At 40.2% G+C, this 20,801-nt stretch overlaps 1 protein-coding gene across 2 annotated transcripts in view; it reads right to left on the bottom strand.

Moving 5' to 3' along the window:
- Positions 1 to 20,801, bottom strand: part of LOC122809235 (protein BTG3-like) — a 40,353-nt gene that overhangs the window by 8,085 nt on the left and 11,467 nt on the right. For both annotated transcript variants that reach the window (XM_044080548.1, XM_044080549.1), the window contains exons 2-3: positions 12,775 to 12,970; positions 6,646 to 6,783 (exon numbers count right to left, since the gene is read on the bottom strand). In XM_044080548.1, the coding sequence (XP_043936483.1) occupies positions 6,646 to 6,783; positions 12,775 to 12,941 (305 nt within the window). In that variant the 5' untranslated portion in view covers positions 12,942 to 12,970. The remainder of the gene's footprint in view (positions 1 to 6,645; positions 6,784 to 12,774; positions 12,971 to 20,801) is intronic.

Genomic DNA, 20,801 nt, shown 5'->3' with positions numbered 1-20,801 from the left:
TATAGTGGAAGAAAATTCTTTTGACAAAATATCTATTTATAGTCACATCCAAGTAATTAATTTCCACATTATTTTGTGTGGAAGTGAACTTGAAATAAATCACAGATTTCATTCATGTAATCACAAAATTGCTCACCATATTCATTATCCTTCCATAAAATAAAGAGATTGTCCAAAAACCTCAAGTACATGGACCATTTGTGTTGAAATTCAGTACAAAACACACATTCTTCTTTTCCCAGCTATACATGACAGAGTTAGCAAACAGGGGGGAGGGGGGCACAACTAGAACCCATAGCAACCCTCTGATTTTGTTTAAAACATTCCCCTTCAAAACAAAATAAATTTATTTTTTTTAGATTCAATGTCCATACACAACATAACAAAGTTCAATAAAAAGTGTTGTTCAATGATGTTTTCTCCCTCAGGTCATCATAAAATAAATCCAGACCAATCCCGTGGGGAATAGAAGTGAAGAGGTCACACACGTCAATTGTAGTAAAACAATTATCATATAATTCTTTCTTAAACCTAGAGAGATAAATCACATGAATCCTAATCTATTGGGACTAAGGATTCTCTCACCAGCCTATCCACAAAAATACCCAAAGAATATGTCATACTATACTGAGAAGAGATAATAAGCCTATATGGGAGTCCAAAATATCCTTGTGTCTTCAGAATTCCAAATACAAGGGGTATTAATGGGTGTTTATGTATGGCTTCATTAATACTAGCCTGGAACAAACTGTCCAACATTAACCCTATTTTTTCTTTGTGCTATGTTGATTTCATTTTTAGAAACCAGAACAAATTTCTCCTCAGCATGCAACATAGCCAAAATGTGACCGTTATAATCCATTGTTAACAACAACAGTACCCCCACCCTTATCAGGCTTCATTACTCCAATACTATTATTGCCCCTAATATTTTCCAAATTTTACTTTCATCCACAGATAAGTTAAACTGTTCCCTTTTACTTGTATTGTACAATTTTTCCTGTGTGCAAACCTCCTCAAAAGGATGCTATGGCTGGGTGTAGTTGGGGGTTAAAACAACTTTTTAAACTTATGAGGTAATGTAGCACCTTCACTCTTACTAATAACACTATTGTTCTTAATAAACTAAATTTAACTCCCTTGTATAATTTTTAAGTTCCAAAAGTGTATGTGATGCATCTTTTCTAGCAAGAATGAACTTCATCCCTTTCAACAGCAAAAAGTGCTCGTGCGTAATAACCTCATCAGAATAGTTAAAAATGTTAACCCCCCCCCCAAGGCTTAAAAGCCTCCCTTCATAGTCTACAATTACACCCTCAGTCACACTATTATTCAATGATTGTAACTCCCCCTTCTCCACCCTTGTCCTCTGGATGTCTGGCCTCTCCCCCGACCCTGTCTTCCTAAAAAATTCTGATTATTATTAAAACTATTCCCCTTATTCAAAAGCCTTTTGGATCTCCTCAAGGGTGGGTACTCCTGTTCATACACTTCCATCTTCATTCTCAGGGTAACCATTGTCCATTTGATTCCCAACACTGCCATAATTCCTCCCTCTCTCCCGTGGGCCCTGTGTATTGTTGGTGTTCAATAAATAAGATTGGGGAAGGGGGTAGGCCAACCTATCCTTATATTCAGTCTCATCCCTAAAAAGTTTGTTCTTCTTCCCTTTAATATTAATGTCTTGTTTGTTTATGTTGTCAAAAATGCCCTCATACCAAGCATTATAAATCAGCAAAATGTACACCATTTACGATAACATTAAGTTAATCAACTTCATTTAGTAAGTTATCGATTCTTTTATTGTTGTTAACATTAATATTGAACTCCATGAGTTCAAACAAGTGTCTATCGAAACTTTCAAACATGTCCTCACATTCAGTGTCGTCTTTAGATAACCAGTTAGGGAATCTAAACACTCTTAAGCCCTCTAGGTACATGTTTTAGTTAAGAGATTCCTTCAAAAATGCATTGTCGCATTGAAGGTTACATACCTTCAATAACGTAGTTTCAAAGTCCTTAAGTCCATTCTTAATGTTTCCCTCGCTTGTTGTCGAATAGGAACCTGAAAAACTACTTCAATAACGTAGTTTCAAAGTCCTTAAGTCCATTCTTAATGTTTCCCTCGCTTGTTGTCGAATAGGAACCTGAAAAACTATATTTGCCCATGTTCAGCCAGTCTCAAACATTTAGAGTATCCTTTGATTGTTTGGAGGCTCCCCTCTCCTGTCCACATGGCACCTCCATCTGGGACAGTGAAACAGTAGCATAATTAAATAATCCCGAAGTAACAGATCACATGTATTGTCCGGATGCAACTCCTTGTAACTACGGGAACCCAATCTTGAATATATAGTGGTATTTGCTTTTAAGTTACCCACCGTTTCCTGCAATGATGATGTTATCTTTTATGTAAGGACCATAATAAGTTAAGTTACCACTATTCAGTGCTGAGTACTCGGTAACACTAGACAAACCATCATTAAGCATTTTTTATTGGTTGTTTAACACATTTAAATGAAGTGTTTTAATTGTGTTATTGGTTCTGATGAAGTCCAGGGTTCCTGGATGAAAGCGCTTGACCAACTTTTTTTTTTATGCTGGAATAAACTGATTGTGGATTGTTAAATTAGCCCGTCTTATTTGCACCATATCAGATTGGTGAGAAGGTGTTGTGCTGTTCCTGTTTTTTTTTTATCATCGCCTTTTCACACTGTTTGGAATTAGTGTTATGGACAAAAGGACATGCAAGGCAATCAGACCAGTCAAAAGCATACTTACTGAATGTTAGTGTTTAGTGTCTCTGAAAAAATTAAGTAACGCTGAGGTAAGAAGTTTCTATGTATAGTATAGTGTGATCAGGGATATGTTTTTTGTTAGTTTTCTCCTTAAACAAATTTAAGCTACAGCATTTCATAAACACCATTACATGCAAGCAATACAAAACGGCACTGCTATGCAAAAGTAAAGCTCTGTTACATAGATTGGCTAAACCTCTCGTCAAAATAAGAGGAAATATCATCTTTCCCATTTTAACAGGATCAAACTATAAACAGTTATGTACAGAGGTCAGTCTTCATAAGTACTCCATAAATATGCTAACAATAACAAAACAAAATGAGCACCTTCTGATGGATCTCTAAGGTGACTGGATATCCAGCGATGTGATACTTGAAGAAAGACAGCACCTGCTAAAATTTTTTCACTGCCTGTTCCTTCACATAAAATCAAACCCCAGGGTTGCTAATAATAATTTCAACCAAGTAGCCAAAAATTGCAAGACATTCAGCATTTTTTTTTTGCCATTTAACTGGATTCCTCCTCCATATTAACAAATCGCCAACCAGCAAAGTTACAACACTGCAATAGGTCACTGGGTCTTCACAGTTTTTTTCTTTCCTTCACTCTGCCAAACATTCTGAAACAATGCATTTGCTTCAACTCAAGTACTCTAAGCCATTAACAGTAAAGTTTAATTTTTTTAAAAGATTGGTTCTGGTTAAAAAGTACTTAAAACTGCAAAACAAAAGCATCACTTTTTTTATTAGAGGGAAGGGGAGTGTTGTAGCCAGATAACCAATCTTGTCAGTGTCTACAATATCATATGTTGACTTGCACAATGGCAACAATGATCCTACAGGAACTATGGGCATTTTAAGTGATTACATTCAAAGAAAGAGAAAACAATGTTTTCTTTAACTTTATACACACAATCTTAATAACCCAAAAAAAAAAAAAAAAAAAAAAGGTTAGAAAAAGTATGCAGTGTGGACCAAGTGGCTGCTGCACAAGCGTCAACCATGGAGAAATTCTTGACAAAGGCCATAAAAAAGGTCATAGACCTTGTGGAATGTGCCTTAGATTTGGAGCGAGTTACATAATAAGCATATAACACTAACAATGTGTTATTCCTAAAAACATCACATACGTGTGAAAAACACATATCTAAGTAGAGATAACACATTCACTCAAACTCTAATGGGTGATGTATCACATATATAAAACAGGGGTACTTCATGCATATCTATTAAACCTATTTTGGAAGCTAGAATACCTATATTATGAATTTACAGCTGAATGTAAAGGGGTTTTCATAGGGATTAGTTGACTGGGACAACATTTTCTATACATGTTTACATCCTATAGATGTATGCATATATAGCTGATTATATGCATTAAGTACTCCTGTTTTATATATGTGATACACCTGAGTGAATGTGTTTGATTCATTTATCTCTACTTAGATGTGTTTTTTTACATGTATCTGATTTAGGTTACTACTTATTTATAATATAATATAAAATAATATGTACATGTTTTTAGGAATAACACAGTTAGTGTTACATGCTTATTCTGTAATGCTCCAGAGATATTGTTGTTCGTTCTTGTGCACAAAGGGACAATTCATGTACGAGTATTTACTCGTATAGAACAGCATTTAATATATTATTTATAAGATATCTTGTATAATATTTACATCATTAAACATTATTGCATGTAGGGTTAGTCGAGTAGCATCTTTTATACGTATTCTCAGTTGATATATTATTTAAAAGGGAATGATTAGAATAATTTGTCTTAAATAGGTCTTGTAATACTTACATACAATGTGATAACTATTATTGTAATAAGCTGGGTTGCATTTATGAACATCAACTAGAATGGACTTGCGATATCAATGGTATGACAATATACCTGCCAGGTTCATTGGAATACCATGCATATTTTGACGTTTATGCAATTGTACATGCTAATCATTCTAATATTCGAATCTAGGGTTGGTTGATTATTAATTCTGATATATTTTGTATTTTATAGTTTGTGAATATATTATTTAATGGGGATTTTAGCATAATTGCTCGAGTTGCTATCATTTTAAGTGGACTGGCACTGCTTGCATACAACGTAATACGCATTATGGCAATGAATAGGAATGCCTCCATTTTTTTAATAGAAATTATTTTTAAGTAATTTAATGATATAGCAGTGCATCTATCTAGATGAAATAGTGAGTATGCTTTTTGCTCATTTTTGAGTATACATGTCTATGCAAGACTGATTGTCCATTTTATTTAAAGCGTATTGCAACTACATTTGCTCTATTGCTCTCAAGGTAAGACCAAAAGCCAACTAGAATGGTTTTGTGAATGCATTTATGACATGACAGTATGTCTGTCGAGTTTGCTGGGGTATTACTATAGTCTATATGCGTATATTGATGTTCATGCAACTGCGAATGCTAACCATTTTAATACTTGAACCTAGGGTTAGCTCATTATTACTTTTGAAATATTTTATATTTTATCTTTTACAGTCTTAGTGAACATAACATTTAATGGAGATTTTTTCATAGTTGCTTGAGATATCACTAAGTGGTCTGGCATTGCATGCTTATAGCGTAATATGCAATATGGGAATGAATAGGGCTGTCTTAACTTTTCAAATGGAATATACCTATTAACGATCCAATGACACAGTAATGCATTTGTTTAGATGAATTAGCGACTGTGCTTATCGCACATTTTTGAGTGCTTACTCCATTATGTGGAGTGCGCATTCTATTTAATTGAAGCATATTGTGACTGCAGTTGCTCCACTGTTTTAAGGTAAAACCAAACGTTTTTAAACGGAATTTATTAATTGTGTGTGCGCGCGTGTGTGGAGTGGTGAGGGAGTGTGGAGTGTTATATATAGCGATATGTATTTATATATATAAAAAATACATATCACTATATATAACACTACACTCACACACACTCTTTCCCAAGACAGTAACGAGGCCTGCTCCAATATGATTTTTGATCTGCTCCAATACGATTTTTGATCTTCAGATATTGCATTCTTCCTACAGTGCAGTTTCTCTCCCATGAGCTACAGAACTGCAAAGGTTACCTTAGGTGTAGCTTAAACAGGGCAAATGAGACACGGGGCATTATCTTGTTACTCCTGCAGTTTAAAAACTAAATCTGCACATCCCAGAAAAAAAAAATCCTTGTAAGGAGGTTAGTTATACAATTTGCAGCTACGTACTGCAATGTAAATCATGTATTCTTTCACAGACAGACACACACACGTATGTGTGTGTGTTTAAGTTATACAACTAATTAATGAAACTACTGGGATGGAGAGCTGCACCTGAAGTGTGGAATATGGGTGCCAAGAAGAGCACCACCAAGTCCATCTCCTAGGTTCCACTTCTCTCAAGGTTGGCCCAGATTCCAACAAAAGCAGAAATGTAAGGAGTTAGCCATTATTCGGACTACTGCTAAAACACAAAAATTTGTTGCAGATGAGAAACATTTAACCATGCGTTTTATTAGTTAATGGGGAAGACCTGTGCCAGCTCAACAAAAATGTGAATACTGCTGACAAGTAAATGTATACTACACCATTTTCAAGATGATATACAGCTGTGCTTCTGTCCAATATAAAACTTCATTCACTGTCACTTTTCCAGATACAATAATTGTATCTTCATTTACTTTTTCTTAAACAGAACACGTCACTGTAGTTTAAAATGCACACTGTGATAATATTTTGCTATCACCATTACAAAGCAAATGACCTGCTCCACTTGATGGTCATCTTGAAATGCCAACCATATTCTCTCTCTAGAATAAAAAATTAGTAGTTGGAGAGACTTACCGACAACAAACTTCACCTGGATCAATCCAAAGTGTCAACTCCTTTGGTAACTTAAGTTGGTAGTAGTCTACATCACTCTCTCTGCATGCCTGGAGCAAGGACTCATCTGGTCTCTGTTTCCTGTTAATTCTGATGCACCTGTTCAAAACAGCACAAGTCCATCATTTGGTAACATCCCTTCCCCTTACGTACCCCCCCCCCCCAAAAAAAAAGAAGTGTTCCATTGCTTCAAGAAGTTAAAACATTTTCAAAAAGGAGAATGTGCAAAATACAGAATAATTACTGGTATAAACTACAAAACTGAAATTAGCAGAACAAAGGGCCCTATGGTAAGAGTACAGACCTAACTGCTAGACAAAACATTATTCTGCAAACTGAATACCAATACTCTGCTAAATCGTTATGGCATACTGCAAGGATAATTAGAAAATTCAAACTAAATTATCCCAGAGAACAAGTTGCAGCTGTATAACATAGCTTAAGAGTGGTGTATAGTGCTGTAAAGTAATGGACCCACTTTTAGGTTCTCCATCTGCATCACTATCTAGCTTACTTCAGTGCCCTGTCCATCACTGGGTCTACCAGCCTCTCCTACAGCCCCAGACTGTCTCCATTCTAAGGCTGCTGCCAGCACTATCTAATGCAAAGAACCCTGTTTTAAAGGGCCCTGATAATATTCCAGGATGCCTCCTGAAAAGCATGAAACATGACCTGTCAGGTCTGCTAGAATCTCTACTTAACCACAGCCTCTAGACATGCTTTCTCCCAGACAGAATGGGAAGACTGCAATGGAGTCTTTCATGGACCTGGTTAACTGCAGACCCAGAAGTCTGATCAGTCTCATGTGAAAGGCCAGATAAATATTTTTCATGGATCTGATAAGCAGTAATATAACTGGACACAATCCAATTTGGTTTGTCAAAGGTAGGTCATACCTGGTGGACATCTTTGAAATGGCCATTAAAGTTATGGATGACAGCAAAAAGTACAGTTGTGTAAACTTACCATAAATGCAGATGTTAGAGTGTATTCACTGTTGCAGTCATCACATTTGGGTTATCAGCCTGCAGGTATCCCCCACCCAGCCTGAATACCAGAGTCTTCAGATTTCTGCGTCGGATGCTCTCTCTTCTTCCACAACGGCAGGTTGTCAGGGGTATAACATGCAGCAGATGCCATTACATCAGTTTTTCTTGCCCCAGATGTCAGGTGCCCCCACAATGGGAAGCAATTATATGTTATGGTACACCTCCATTAAAAAGCAAATACACCAGAAAAACTAAATACAAAAAACGTGAAGGAAATGTAGAGCCAAGAGAATTCAGGGGGCTGGAGGGAGGGTAACCAGGACTGCAACTGTGAATACACTCTTAACATCTACATTTACGGTAAGTGTACACAAATGTGCTATGTTCTTAGTGTTTCACTGTTGCAGTCATCGCATTTGGATCGATTCCCAAAGCTAAGGAATGGAGGAGGAAGTTAAAGAGCATTAGGGCCAGCTATTAGGCCCTGCAAGACTGCAGTGGCAAAACCAGCTCTGGATTTAGACAAAATAGGCATGTGGTAATGCTTGGTTAAGGTATATACAGAGCTGCAGGTAGCAGCTTCTAGGATGTCCCTGGTAGGGACTCCTCTGAGAAAGGCTGCAGAGGTAGACGCAGCCCTGGAGAAATGTGATCTTATCCCCTGTGGGCTAGGTTTTCTATGGTGCTTGTAGCAGAAATTAATGCAATGGGCTATCCATTTGGAAATTGTTTGCTTTGAAATGGCCTTCCCCTCTGCAGCAAAGCCAACTAGCAGCTGTTCAGATTTTGAGAGGCTTAGTCCTGTCCAAATATAATCTAAATTGTCTGTGCACATCCAGAGAGTGCAGTATCCGTTCCCCTTTGTTTTGTGGATTAGGAAAAAAAAGTAGGTAAATGAATGGACTGATTTAGGGCCACACTAGATAACACCTTGGGCATAAAGGAAGGATTGGTCCTGAGGGAAACCCCGTCCGCATGGAAGATAATGAAGCGTTCCCACTGCCATGAGGGCATGGAATTCAGACACTCTTCTTGATGAAGTGATGGCTAGAAGGAAGGAAGACCGTTTTCCAGGAAAGGAATTTCAATTCTGCTGTTGCGGCAGGAATTTCAATTCTGCTGTTGCGGCAGGAATTTCAATTCTGCTGTTGCGGCAGGAATTTCAATTCTGCTGTTGCGGCAGGAATTTCAATTCTGCTGTTGCGGCAGGAATTTCAATTCTGCTGTTGCGGCAGGAATTTCAATTCTGCTGTTGCGGCAGGAATTTCAATTCTGCTGTTGCGGCAGGAATTTCAATTCTGCTGTTGCGGCAGGAATTTCAATTCTGCTGTTGCGGCAGGAATTTCAATTCTGCTGTTGCGGCAGGAATTTCAATTCTGCTGTTGCGGCTGGCTCAAAGGGGGTGGGGGGAAGTGAGCTTTTCCAAAACAAAGTTAAGGTCCCAGGCTGGAGTGGGAGGGGGGCTGGGTCTTAAATTTTTGACCCCTCTAAGGAATTATTTTAGCAGGGGGTGAGAGGGGTGGCTCAGTATTACAATGTGCTGAAAAGGCAGAGGCATGAATTTTAATTGAAGAGAAGGATAGGCCCTTGTGGAGCATTTCTGTTAAGTACTGAAGAATATGAGGTAAGCTGGGCACTATTGTGCCCCTCCTTTGAATCTGGCTCTAGGAACAGTACATTTTCCACTTTTCAGCATAGGATTTTCTAGTACTACGCTTCCTTGCCTCCAGAATGACATCTAGCACCTGCTTACTGAGGGATGCTAGAGGAGAGCTCAAGGAATTAGCCAGGCTGCAAGGTTCAGGGTTTGAAGAGGAGGGTGTAGAATCTGGCCTGCTTGCTGGGACAGCAGGGAATGGGTCTGAGGCAGGTGCCATGGTTGCAGCAGTGTCCTACTGCGCAAGAGGGGGTACCAATGCTGGCATGCCAGTCTGGTGCAATTAGTATTGTCCTTGGCTTGTCCTGTTTGATCTTTAGCAGAACATTCAAAAGGAGAGGCAGAGGGGGAAAGGCATAAACAGAGAGGCTTTCCCAGGTAAAGGACAGGACATCCACTTTCCAAGCTTTGCTGTAGGGAGCCCTTGTGCAGAATTTGTCCAATTGGTAGTTCTGAGGGGAGGCAAACAATCTACCTCTGGAGTCCTCAAGAGGATGAATATTTTTGGCTCTAGTTTCCATTTGTGTGGGTCCATGAGATTTCTGCTCACGTCTGCCAGTGAATTTGGCTTACCTGGCATGAATTGAGCTTGTAGTTGCACTTGGTAGCTCAAGGCTGTGTTCCACAGAGCCATGGCTAGTCTGCAGAGAGGGTACAAGTGGGTTTCCCCCTGTTGTTTATGTACCACATAACTGTGGTGTTGTCAGTCTTTAACAGTTGCCCTGGAAAAATACGGTCTTTGAAGGCTGTCAGGGAATTCTGCACAGCTAACATTTCTTTTTGACAGATATGCAGGTGCATCTGTCCCGGGTTCCATTTGCCCTGAATGCACTGCCCTGCCAAGTGAGCCCCCCCATGCAGTCTGATGCGTCTGTTAGAGTTTGAGTGGCAGGAGGTAGAGTGAAAGGGAGCCCCTTGTTGTGGTAGCAGGCCTCTGCCCACCAAAGAACTCCGTCTTTATACAAGGAATGACAGGAATCATTGATTCCAGGTCCTTATACAAGGAATGACAGGAATCATTGATTCCAGGTCCTGAGAATGTTGACACCATAGGCTTTTTAGAGAACATTGTAGTTTCTCCATATGCAGTCTTGCATATGGAATTAGTAGAATGCAAGGAGGCCATGAGTGGGGTTTTGTGGCCAATAGTTTGAAGATGGTTGGCAAATAAACTTGTTTCTCTGGAGTGAGGAATGCCATCTGGGAAGTTGTGTTCAAGCTTGCTCCCAGGAACACAAATCTGAGTACTAGGTGAGATTTCTTTTAGTTTATGATGTACCCCAGTGAGGTTAGACGTTTCTTTATGAATGCCAGATGTTGTAATAGCAAGTCCTGGCTTTCTGCCTGAAATCAGTCATCCAAGTATGGGTATATTTGAATATTTCTCTACCTGCAAAATGCAACGGCTGGAGCTAGACACTTTGTGAATACCCTGGGCGTAGTAGATAAACCAAAGGGAAGTGCAGAGAACTGAGAGTGCATGGAGCCTACCCAGAAGCACAAGTATTTCCTGCAAGATTCCCTTATTGAAATGTGCAGGTAAAGCTTCCTTTAAGTCTAAGGTTGCCAGCCAAGCATTTTTGCCTAGCATAGGAAGAAGCTGTTGACGTGTTAGCATTTTGAATTTTAGAATTACCAGAAAAATGTTGAGAATAGAGATGTCCAGCATAGGATGCCAGAAGCAGTCTTTCCTGGGTAGTAGGAAAAGTCTTGACTAAAAACTTTGTCCCCTTTGTTCTGCTGGGACAGGCTGAATAGCCCCGATACTTGAGAGAGAACCTGCTGTTGGGCCTCCGCCCACTGATTTGGGGGTAGGTCTGGCCAACCATTTGGGGTTGGTAGTGTGTGGAAGTAGAATCTGTATCCTTGGGGAAACTATGTTCAAAACCCATTTGCCCTGGGTAATGAGTTCCCAGTTTTTTGCATGCAGGGCGAGCTTTCCTCCTAAGTGAGCAGGAAGCTGAGCAGGACTTGGAAGGGTTAAGGTTAGAGTGTAACCTAGGTGGTCTGTTGTTCCTGGGTTTGGGCTGAGAAGGCCTAGAAGAGACTGGAAAGAACCAATTCTTTGAAGGCCAATGCCTACTAAATCTGGGAGGCTGTACGTCAGTTTAAAATGCAAGTCTGTAGGCCTGAATACTCCCTCAGAAGCCGGTGCTTGCACAGTGGCTCCGGACCCATCCAAGGTAGAGACAGCCGCAGGTTTCATAATCGAAGAAGCATCCCGTGGCATACCGGACTCCGAATGGGTCTCTCTCTGTAGAGGCCTGCAAAAGTAGCGGGTATCAGGGGCTGCGAAAGCACCTCACCGAGTACCAGCGGACTGGCAACTAGCTTAACAGACGCGTCGTTGGCAGTTTGGACCTATGCGGTCTGTCTCTGTCTTTATCCTTACATTTTTTTCAGAAGATCGGTAGTCAGATGGCTTAACAAAACCATTTTGGAGTACCGAGACAGAGTACGAAAGTAATTGGCTGCAAAAATAGCCCGATGATGAATAGTTCAGGGATTGAACAAGGCACAAAACAGACAGCGAGGGATATTGTGGTCTGGGCCTAAACAAGGGATGCAGTACGAATGAAAATCAATGAGGTATTTGCTTTCCACAGGTAAGACAATTGTTAACTTTTACTGAAATTGGTTGGAGCAACAAAAGGATCCCCAATGGGGTACTTATCTTTTTTGAAGACTTCGGATCTGAAACTAAAAAAGAAAAATTTCAGGAGTCTGCCAACCAGCACTTGCGAACTGCTTCGGGCACTGCACGGCAAGAAAGACTGATATAATGTCATCGGCTGCATGTTTCATACCCCTGACGACCAGACATCATGCAAGAAGAGACCGTATCTGATGCAGAAATCCAAAGACTTTGGTATTCAGGCCGGCTGAGAGCTACCTGCAGGCAGATAACCCAAATGTAATGACTGCAACAGTGAAACACAAAGATCAGCAGCATAAAGTGCCTACTTTGACGCAAAAGACTTACAAAATTAGGCACAAACTCATATGTCACTGACAGGACACAAGTTAAAGTAGGGAAATCCACCTCCAGAAAGAAGTCAGTCATAAGTAGTGTCCCAGAAGGATCAGCATCTACTTTTCTGAAGTCAACGTAAATGCCAAGGGGCTCTGGTTAAGTTTTCTGACAACTGAAAACTTAGGCAAATATCCTACAAGAGGCCTGACACAGAGACAAAAACAACTGGTGTCGGGGCAATGGACTAAAATGTAATGCAACACATCCCTAAAAGTAAACCAATTGATCAGGAATCTGGGAATGCATACGGACAGTAACCGGACCTTTGAAAACCACACGTCTACTGTGATGAGAAAATTATTTTATTCAATACAGAATGGAGAGAGAAAAATGAGCAAAAAGTCTAATTTGCTAACGGCTAAATGTGGTCTATTTGAGACAGAGAAAACTAGTTATGACAGTTTAGTTACCTGTAAGCTTGGCCTTTGCTGGGATTATTGGGATACCAGTGGCCCTTGTACCTTTCACAGAGGATGTCTCTCAGCTTTTCTGTAAATATTCTGACAGTCTCATCTTCTACATTTTTTAACATCAGATTGCAGATGAAAGCAACTCCAGCTTCTATCTCTTCCTTCATTTCGAAGTAACAGTCAGATCTCTAAGGAGCTAAGAAAAGAGTAAAAGCAAGAGAAATATAAAAAGTCTGCAAGGAAGAGGCATTTCTCAAATTTTAAGCATGCATCGTTCCATATTCTCTTAACAAATTTTGAAACTGTGTCGCATGTGCTTTCAAGCTATGAATACCTTTTAAATTATTTTGATCCTAACTCTATATTATGTGCTCTTGGCATCCATGTGTTCTCATATATTTTATAATTTATACACACACACACACACACACACACACACACACACACACACACACATACACACACCATACCTCTCAACAGTACCGAATTCCAAGGTACTTACCGGTTTTGAGGGCAAAATAATGAGGTCCCACGAATTCCTGATTTTTCCTGATTATTTAGTTCTTTTTTTTTTTTTTTTTATTACAACTCTAAATCTATGGCTGACATCATCACATATCACCAGCCTACAGGGGGCATGCGTGAATGACATCAGCCTTATTGGACTGTTGTTTTTTAACAGTTTTGGAGTGAATATAGCAGCAGCTGTGGAACAATTTAAACGTTTTGCTGTGTCTGGCTGCAGGAGAAATATCAGCTTCTTTTACTTATCCAACGGCTTGCAGCAGGCAGGAGAATCTTTTACTTACTTAACGGCTGCACTGCAGGCAAAACTTTTTACTTATTTAAGGGTTGCAGCAGGCAGGAGAAACTGTGCTTAATATTATGACTTTTACTGTGTGTGTGCAGCAGCTTCAGAAATGTTTTACTTATTTAACAACTGCAGGCTAAAGAAAAACTTAACGTTTACGTGTGTGTGTGCTTCTTTTATTTATCTACCTACAGCTGCAAGCAGGAGTAATGTTTTACTTATTTAACAGCTGCAGGCAGGAGGGTAAGGGGCCTGAAACAGCCCAAAGGTAATCTTTATCCGCCACTGGCCACATGCATTTTCTTTAAATGTGGGTTTCAATTAATGCGAGTTTCAAGGGCAGAGAAGTTTTAATGCCAAGTCTATTTTCATTGTGCGAGACTGTATTGCTTTAATTTGGCAGAGGTCTATTAGTGTTTTTGTGCTATAAAATGCAAATTAAAAGTTTTAAATTAAATCCAAACTATCATTGTAGAAGTAAAGCAGTACACACATTACAGTGTTTAAAAGTAAGTGGGGAGAAATAGCAAAGTAATAGGACATCAGAATGGCTGCAGGGGGGAGGGCTGTGTATGGGAGTCCAGTTTGAAAATAAACTTGTGTGGGGAGAAGGGAGGCAAACTCAAACACAGCCCTGGGTGGCACAAACCCAAGCTACGCCACTGATCAGTAGGCCATGAAGAATGACTTTGAGGTCCTAGCAAACTACAATTTTTTTTGCCAAGATTAGAATATTCCCTACCATTAAAATGCCCTATGTTTACCACAAAATCCACATAGGATCTTGTTTTTGGTGACTTACACTAAGGTTAATTTTCTCCCTTCCCAGTGAGCATTGCTCCAGAACAATTGCTAACATACTATAATATACAAGATATTTACACACGTGGACCTGTTCAAATATATCAAGATTCAACCTCTACCCTGATCCTGGGTGACTAACTTCCCAAACAGACTGGAAGAACTACTCCAGAACACAAGTGCCCAGACATTCCTCAATTTTGTCAATGCAAATACCTTGGAACAGCTAGTTGATACCCCCACAAGAGTTGATAATATCTTGGACTTGGTATTAAACATGAGTAGCCACTGCTGCATCCATCTTCCCTGGTAATATCAGACCATAAAGCGGTCACTTTCAAAGTCACCATCTCCCCAAACCTGCCTCTAGCTAGGATCAGACATAACTTCTCCAAAGCTGATTAAGCCTCCTGAGGTATGCTATAAACAGCTTCACAGTCCCCTCCCCCTCTGTAGGGATTGGAACCAATATCCAAAACTGAACCAAATCACTATACGAGCAATTTATATAAACACATGGAATCAGGAATACTACACCGGACTAAATCATCCTCCGCTAGGAAGAGTAAACCTGTCTGGCGGACATCTGCAATAAACTGTACAAAAGGGAAAAATTGCTGTCTAAGACAAAGAAGTAGCAGGTGCCCAATTGAAAGCAATGTCTCCTTAGCCTGATCAAGCAAAAAAGAGCACTAGTGAAATCAAATTGGCCACATCTACTACAGACAGACAATCATAAGGCCTTCTTCACATATGTCTGCAACCTCAAAGGATCTATTCAGAACTGGTGATCAAGGACACCACATATACAAATGCCATACATATAGCAAACTTGCTGGCTGACAGATTCCGCGAAAACTTCACCCCTCTGTCCCCCCATCAGGAAATCAGGACATCCCCCAGTACCTGCAAGCTTCCCCTCATATCCAGGGAACAGGTCATCAACTGCTCTCTCAAAGGCAAAAAATATAGCCTCCATGGGACCCGATTAACATATCACACTGCATCCTATGTGAACTCTGGCAGGAACTTGTAGCACCATTAGGCGCCCTATTCAACCAAAGCCTGAGTACCGGCTTTGTCCCAGCTAAGTGGAAGACAGCCACTGTCATTCCTTTACACAATCATGTAATGAAGCGTGCACCGATCTGGGAAATTACAGACCCATCAGCCTAACTGGCCTGATCTGCAAGGCCATGGAATGGATCATCATGGACCTCATTAACAAGCACATTGGCAACCTCCAAACACTCGATCCCACACAGTTTGGCTTCGTCAAGGGGAGGTCATTTCTGCAAGCTGGGTGCTGTCACCAATTCCCCAAGTGATGTGGATATAACCCTCTACTCAGTTTCATACAGACTCATCAGAGGTGACCTCTGTCTGGCATACAAGGCAATCACGGACACCACTTTGATGGGACTGCTGCATATCCGCAAGTCAAGCTCCACTCGATTAACTTGCACGCGGCCTCAACCTGGTCTGCGACATCAACACGACCTGTTGGACAGACTTGTATTAGAGAGACACTCCCCCATCTATGGAATAGACTCCCTCTCCGTGTCAAGCAGAGTACCCATTTACCACTTCTTAATCACAACCTGGATAACTGGATGGGAAACAGAAAATATACCCCTGGGATTCGACCCGTATCCCTGCTGGACAGGGGCGTAGGGTGCTGACTTGTCTAAAAATGGGCTAAACACTTGGCCAGGCTTATAAGGCCCTCAGGTAACCTTCTATAAGCTATATGTATTATACACACGTGTGCACACATGTGAGCACAAATAATATGGTGCATTCCAAGGCAGCTTTGCAATGAGGACAAAATGGAAGCAATGGTTGAATGACTGGTGTGGACCCACAGGCATATTAAAAATATTCAGAAAGCAACTAATTTTTCAACTCCTTTTTGTTGTGGTTTGTATGTGAAGGTGAAGGTTCAAAATCCATGAACTTCATCATACCAGGGAACTGAGCCAACATGACAAATGCTTTTGTACACTTCCAGGGCTTTAAGGGAGCTAGAGAAGCAAGATAGTATCGGTTAGATTAAATGTACCTGTGAAGTTTTCGCTGCAAATATGCTGAACAACAAAGAACACTGCACCCTTTCAAACAGGACATTCCAGTATAAAAAGAATATATACTGAAACCTGCACTCCCAAATGTTGTAATACAAAAATAACACTATAATAAGATGTAGCAGTTTCTCTGCTTTCAAAGTTAGGAGCACAACTTCAACAACTGCCCTACCATTGTGCCATAAAAATTTTGTATGAGTATCAAAATTTTGAAGCTATACAAAAGCTTAACATATGTGTAAGCAGCCTTCATGAAAATGAATAGTAGCAGTTAGGCTTAAACAACTTTGTGCAATCTCATTACCTTTCTGTTTAGCACAAAGTGATCCATACAACCAGACCAAATCTCCCACTCATATCCCCTCATCAGCACACCCTGATAATCGGTGAAGCAGACATTCAGACAAAACCTAACCATAATATTCCATGGTCTTACTGCATCATAAATTAACAAGGGAAAAAACAAAACATACTCAGCAGAAATAATTCGGACATCCAGCAAATAACAGCGAAGGGTCACTGGTATGGAGTTCTGAAGAGGAGATATTGGGACTGCATAACAAAATAATACACATACATATATATATATATATATATATATATATATATATACACACACACACATTTTATTTATATAAAAAATAACCATACTTCCGCAATAAAGTGCAACTTGCTGAGATACATAAAAGCAGCTGCAAAAAGGACTACAAAATAGCAACAAGGACAACACAATGGGGCTGAAAATTTTGTGAAGCTAAGTCATGCTGCACGACTAAATATCATACCAGATCCAGACATTAAAATGTGTGAACCTTCAAGTATGACTTTGCACACAAGTAGCAAACAATTAGAAAGCCGCAGGTAACTTTTGGCAGTAGAGCTTTGCCACCTGCACCCCCCCCCCCCATAGTGTGTGCCCTACAACCTGTACATACCAACTCTGAGACTAGTGTACAGCAGAGTAAGATGCTCTCATGGAAACTATAATCTTGGCAGCAGTTCAGACACAAGACAAGTCACACTTAGAACACTAATCTTTAGGAGTTCTAGAAGAATACGTATTGTTTTGTCCCGCTTCCAGCAATAATAGTATTAGAAAGAAAGCAATAGGGGGAGGCAGAGAACAAATGAAGACTTTGTAAAGATGAAATACCATCTGACCACAAAAATCATTCAGTAACTACTTGCCGTTCAACTTTCAGTTTCTTAGGTTGCTTTTACTTTCAACTAAAACACACAGATGTAGTACAATAATTGTGTACAAGACAAAAAAATTGCACAGAAAATACTATTATTTCTTCATACCAAATGTACTTTCAGGTGAAAGTAGAAATGTGTTAAAAAGTAACTTTAAAAGGAAATTTGGAGTTTAGGGAAATTACTCCTCCCACACAAGACCTTTAAATTGTGTTGTGCAACACCAGTGTGTCTAAAACATGAAAAATCCCCTTCCTGCACTGCAGACTAAACGAGCTCAAGTACACATCATGACAAGTGTGCATGAACTACATAAAAGGTCAAACAAAACAAAACCATTTTTTGTGGTGCATTACGTGCTCACTTACACCCAAAGATGCAAGTGACTACTTTCTTGGTTTCCTCGAAGATGAAGAGGGGCATTCAACAGGCCAGACAAGGCACGTGTGATGAATACTTTTTACCCAGATTAGATGTGCGAGGAGAGGTGAAATACTTCCTGATAAGTGTCACAATGCTTTTACACAAAAGTCACTTGTTATCAAACACCTGGACCCAGTTCTCCATCACTAAACAGGTTTAGAGGTACCATTCAAACACTCCTGTTTACAAGCAGAAAAAACAAATACCCACCACAACCAAAGAGTGAATGAACGTATGCACATCTAGGCAACCTCCCCCAAATTAACAAAAAAGTTTCCAATTTTTTCCCTAGGAAGTGCCAGAAATCACACATCTTAAAAATGCACTGTGTTTGAGATCATTGTGAAATGCTACTACTAGATTACGGTTATCAACATTCCTATGATCCTTTTCAACCATCCATAGAGAGTTTCATCCAAGGCAGCAGAGACTATTCTGGAGAGTCAAATTGCAAGTATTAGGTTTCTACGAAAATGCCATAAAAGGATGAACTTCTGAAACTTTACTTGGTTTCATCTACACTATTTAACAAAAGTCTTTCTTCTGCATACAGTGGCTTTACAAAAAGAATTGACTAAAATGAGGTATACAGATAAGCAGAATACACACACAAAAGTTAGTTTACCGACAAAAAAAAAGTTGCCAGCACATAATTATTTAACTCTCTCTCAGAAGGTATGGAGTCTGTCTCATTACAACATCACTGCTTTATCACACCCCAGAATATCACAACTTTTCAGACACTGTTACACATCCTGCTGCAGACTTGGGAGAATTAGTGCAGTAGTTAATACAGCATGCCTAATGGAGAAAAGAAAAATCCACAGCAGACACTTCTGACACCCCCCCCCCCCATAAAATATGCACAGGATATACAGAAAAGAAATGTCAGCTTAAAATGTTTACATTTAAAAACAAAAGTATTGTAGCCATTACAGACAGTGGTATCCCGCGGTAGTGGTCCTGTGGTAGCGGTCGCCTCACAGCAAGACGTTGTCCCATTCGATTCTCAGCTAGAATGTCTTCTGTGTGGAGGCATGCGTGAATGGGTGTTGAAGGTTGTGCGTCAGGGCTGGTAACTTGGCACATAAAAATCCACTACCAAACATTAGCGGACTGGAGTTCCGCTGTGGCGACCCCTAACCGGGATAAGCCGAAAGACACAGCATCAGACAGTGATATGCCCCTGTCCTCACCCAAAAATATAAGACTAAGTAAAGGACAAATATGACACTGGATAAAAGCAACAGGGTTGCTGAATTCACTCACTGAGGCAATGAACAGCTCTGCCATCTGGGTGGACCTTAGAGCAGTGGTCCTAGACAGCTGATGAGATTTGGGCACCCCATGGATGTGGCTTCTGAGAGGTGTACAAGTTATGGCCCATTAGTGGGTGGTGCCAAGACCCAAATCCGTCTGAGGGATTTCTCAGCTTACCTAGGAATGCCTACAGATCTCAAAGGAAGAGAAGCAGATTGTACTAGGGACAAGCATGGTCTGCAGTTCTCAGTTTCCCTGCTCAAGAATAAAGGAGCAAAGCCAAAAACGAGGACAAACTGGGGATACTGTTTTAAACATAACCCTAAATTCACTTATGACTTTTGCATCAACATGCATTTTCTTGCTGTTTTCACCGTTTACCAAGCTCTTTTTGCCGTTTTCACTAAGTATTTACTGGTATTTTTCAATGTTTTAAAGCCATCGGTGCCGCTTGTTCTGGTTCTTAAGCAGTGTTTAAATAACTGATCTTAGCAGTTTTAAAACTTTCTGTAGCGCCTTCTTGCTGATTTTCTGCTAATTTTTTTTTTTAGTGCCTCGCTAAAGTGAGAGGATTATGCAGATTGGGAAGGGTCTGGTAAAGGGAGGCCTGTCTAGGGCTTGGAATAAGCGCCTTCATTGGTCCTTCTGAATCTTTTTAAGTTTTTTTTTCTAGTTTTTAGCTTCTGGTACTTGGGCCCTGCATTTGAGCAGGTTTCTGCTTGTTTGTGCTTGGCACAGCACTGTTCACTGCCACACAATTGTGTGCCAAAGGCAGACATTTAAATTCAACAATTTTTCCCTAGAACCCAGGCAGAAATATCCATCAACTGAGGTCTTCTGTGATCAAGTCTGAAAAGCCACCCTAGTGACAACAGTCTATAACCTAGCATTATGGACAGTTGGACTACCCTTGTTTTTTGAGTCTACACCAAGAATCTTGAATCCATGCTCTCACTCAAAACAGTAACACGGAAAAGGCTGTCAACTCACCCACCACTACATATGCACACAGTACCACTACTTATAGAACACAAAAATCCACATACATGGAGGTTCTCTCGAAAAACTTACTGAAACACCGGAGACCTCCAAAACACAAAAGACTGCTACAATTAACATTCCCCAGAGCACCTGACACATAGCAACAACCAATGTCTCACCTACCATGCCAGTAAGGGGAAACACAATTTTCTTGTAATTGGAGACTCAATATGGAGACATACGATGTTCCACTCACCAGGTTGGACAAAGAGAAAGTCACAGTCAGCTACATGTCCAGTGTTAAGATTTGTCAGATCACGCATGCACTCAAATACCATTATGACTCTGTCATAGTTCAAGCTGGTGTGAACGACTGGAGATGTACCTCACTTGGCAATATAGAGAGAGACATGGAGGAGCTCGGAGTATGTGTCCCAGGCAGGTATGCCATCTTCACCTAGAATGATGCC

Source organism: Protopterus annectens, chromosome 8.part0 (genome assembly GCF_019279795.1).
Source record: "Protopterus annectens isolate FY-2018-M chromosome 8.part0, PAN1.0, whole genome shotgun sequence".
NCBI classification, from domain to species: Eukaryota; Metazoa; Chordata; order Ceratodontiformes; family Protopteridae; genus Protopterus; species Protopterus annectens.
Note: the sequence above shows the minus strand (reverse complement) of the source record. Positions and strands in the feature narration are given on the sequence as shown.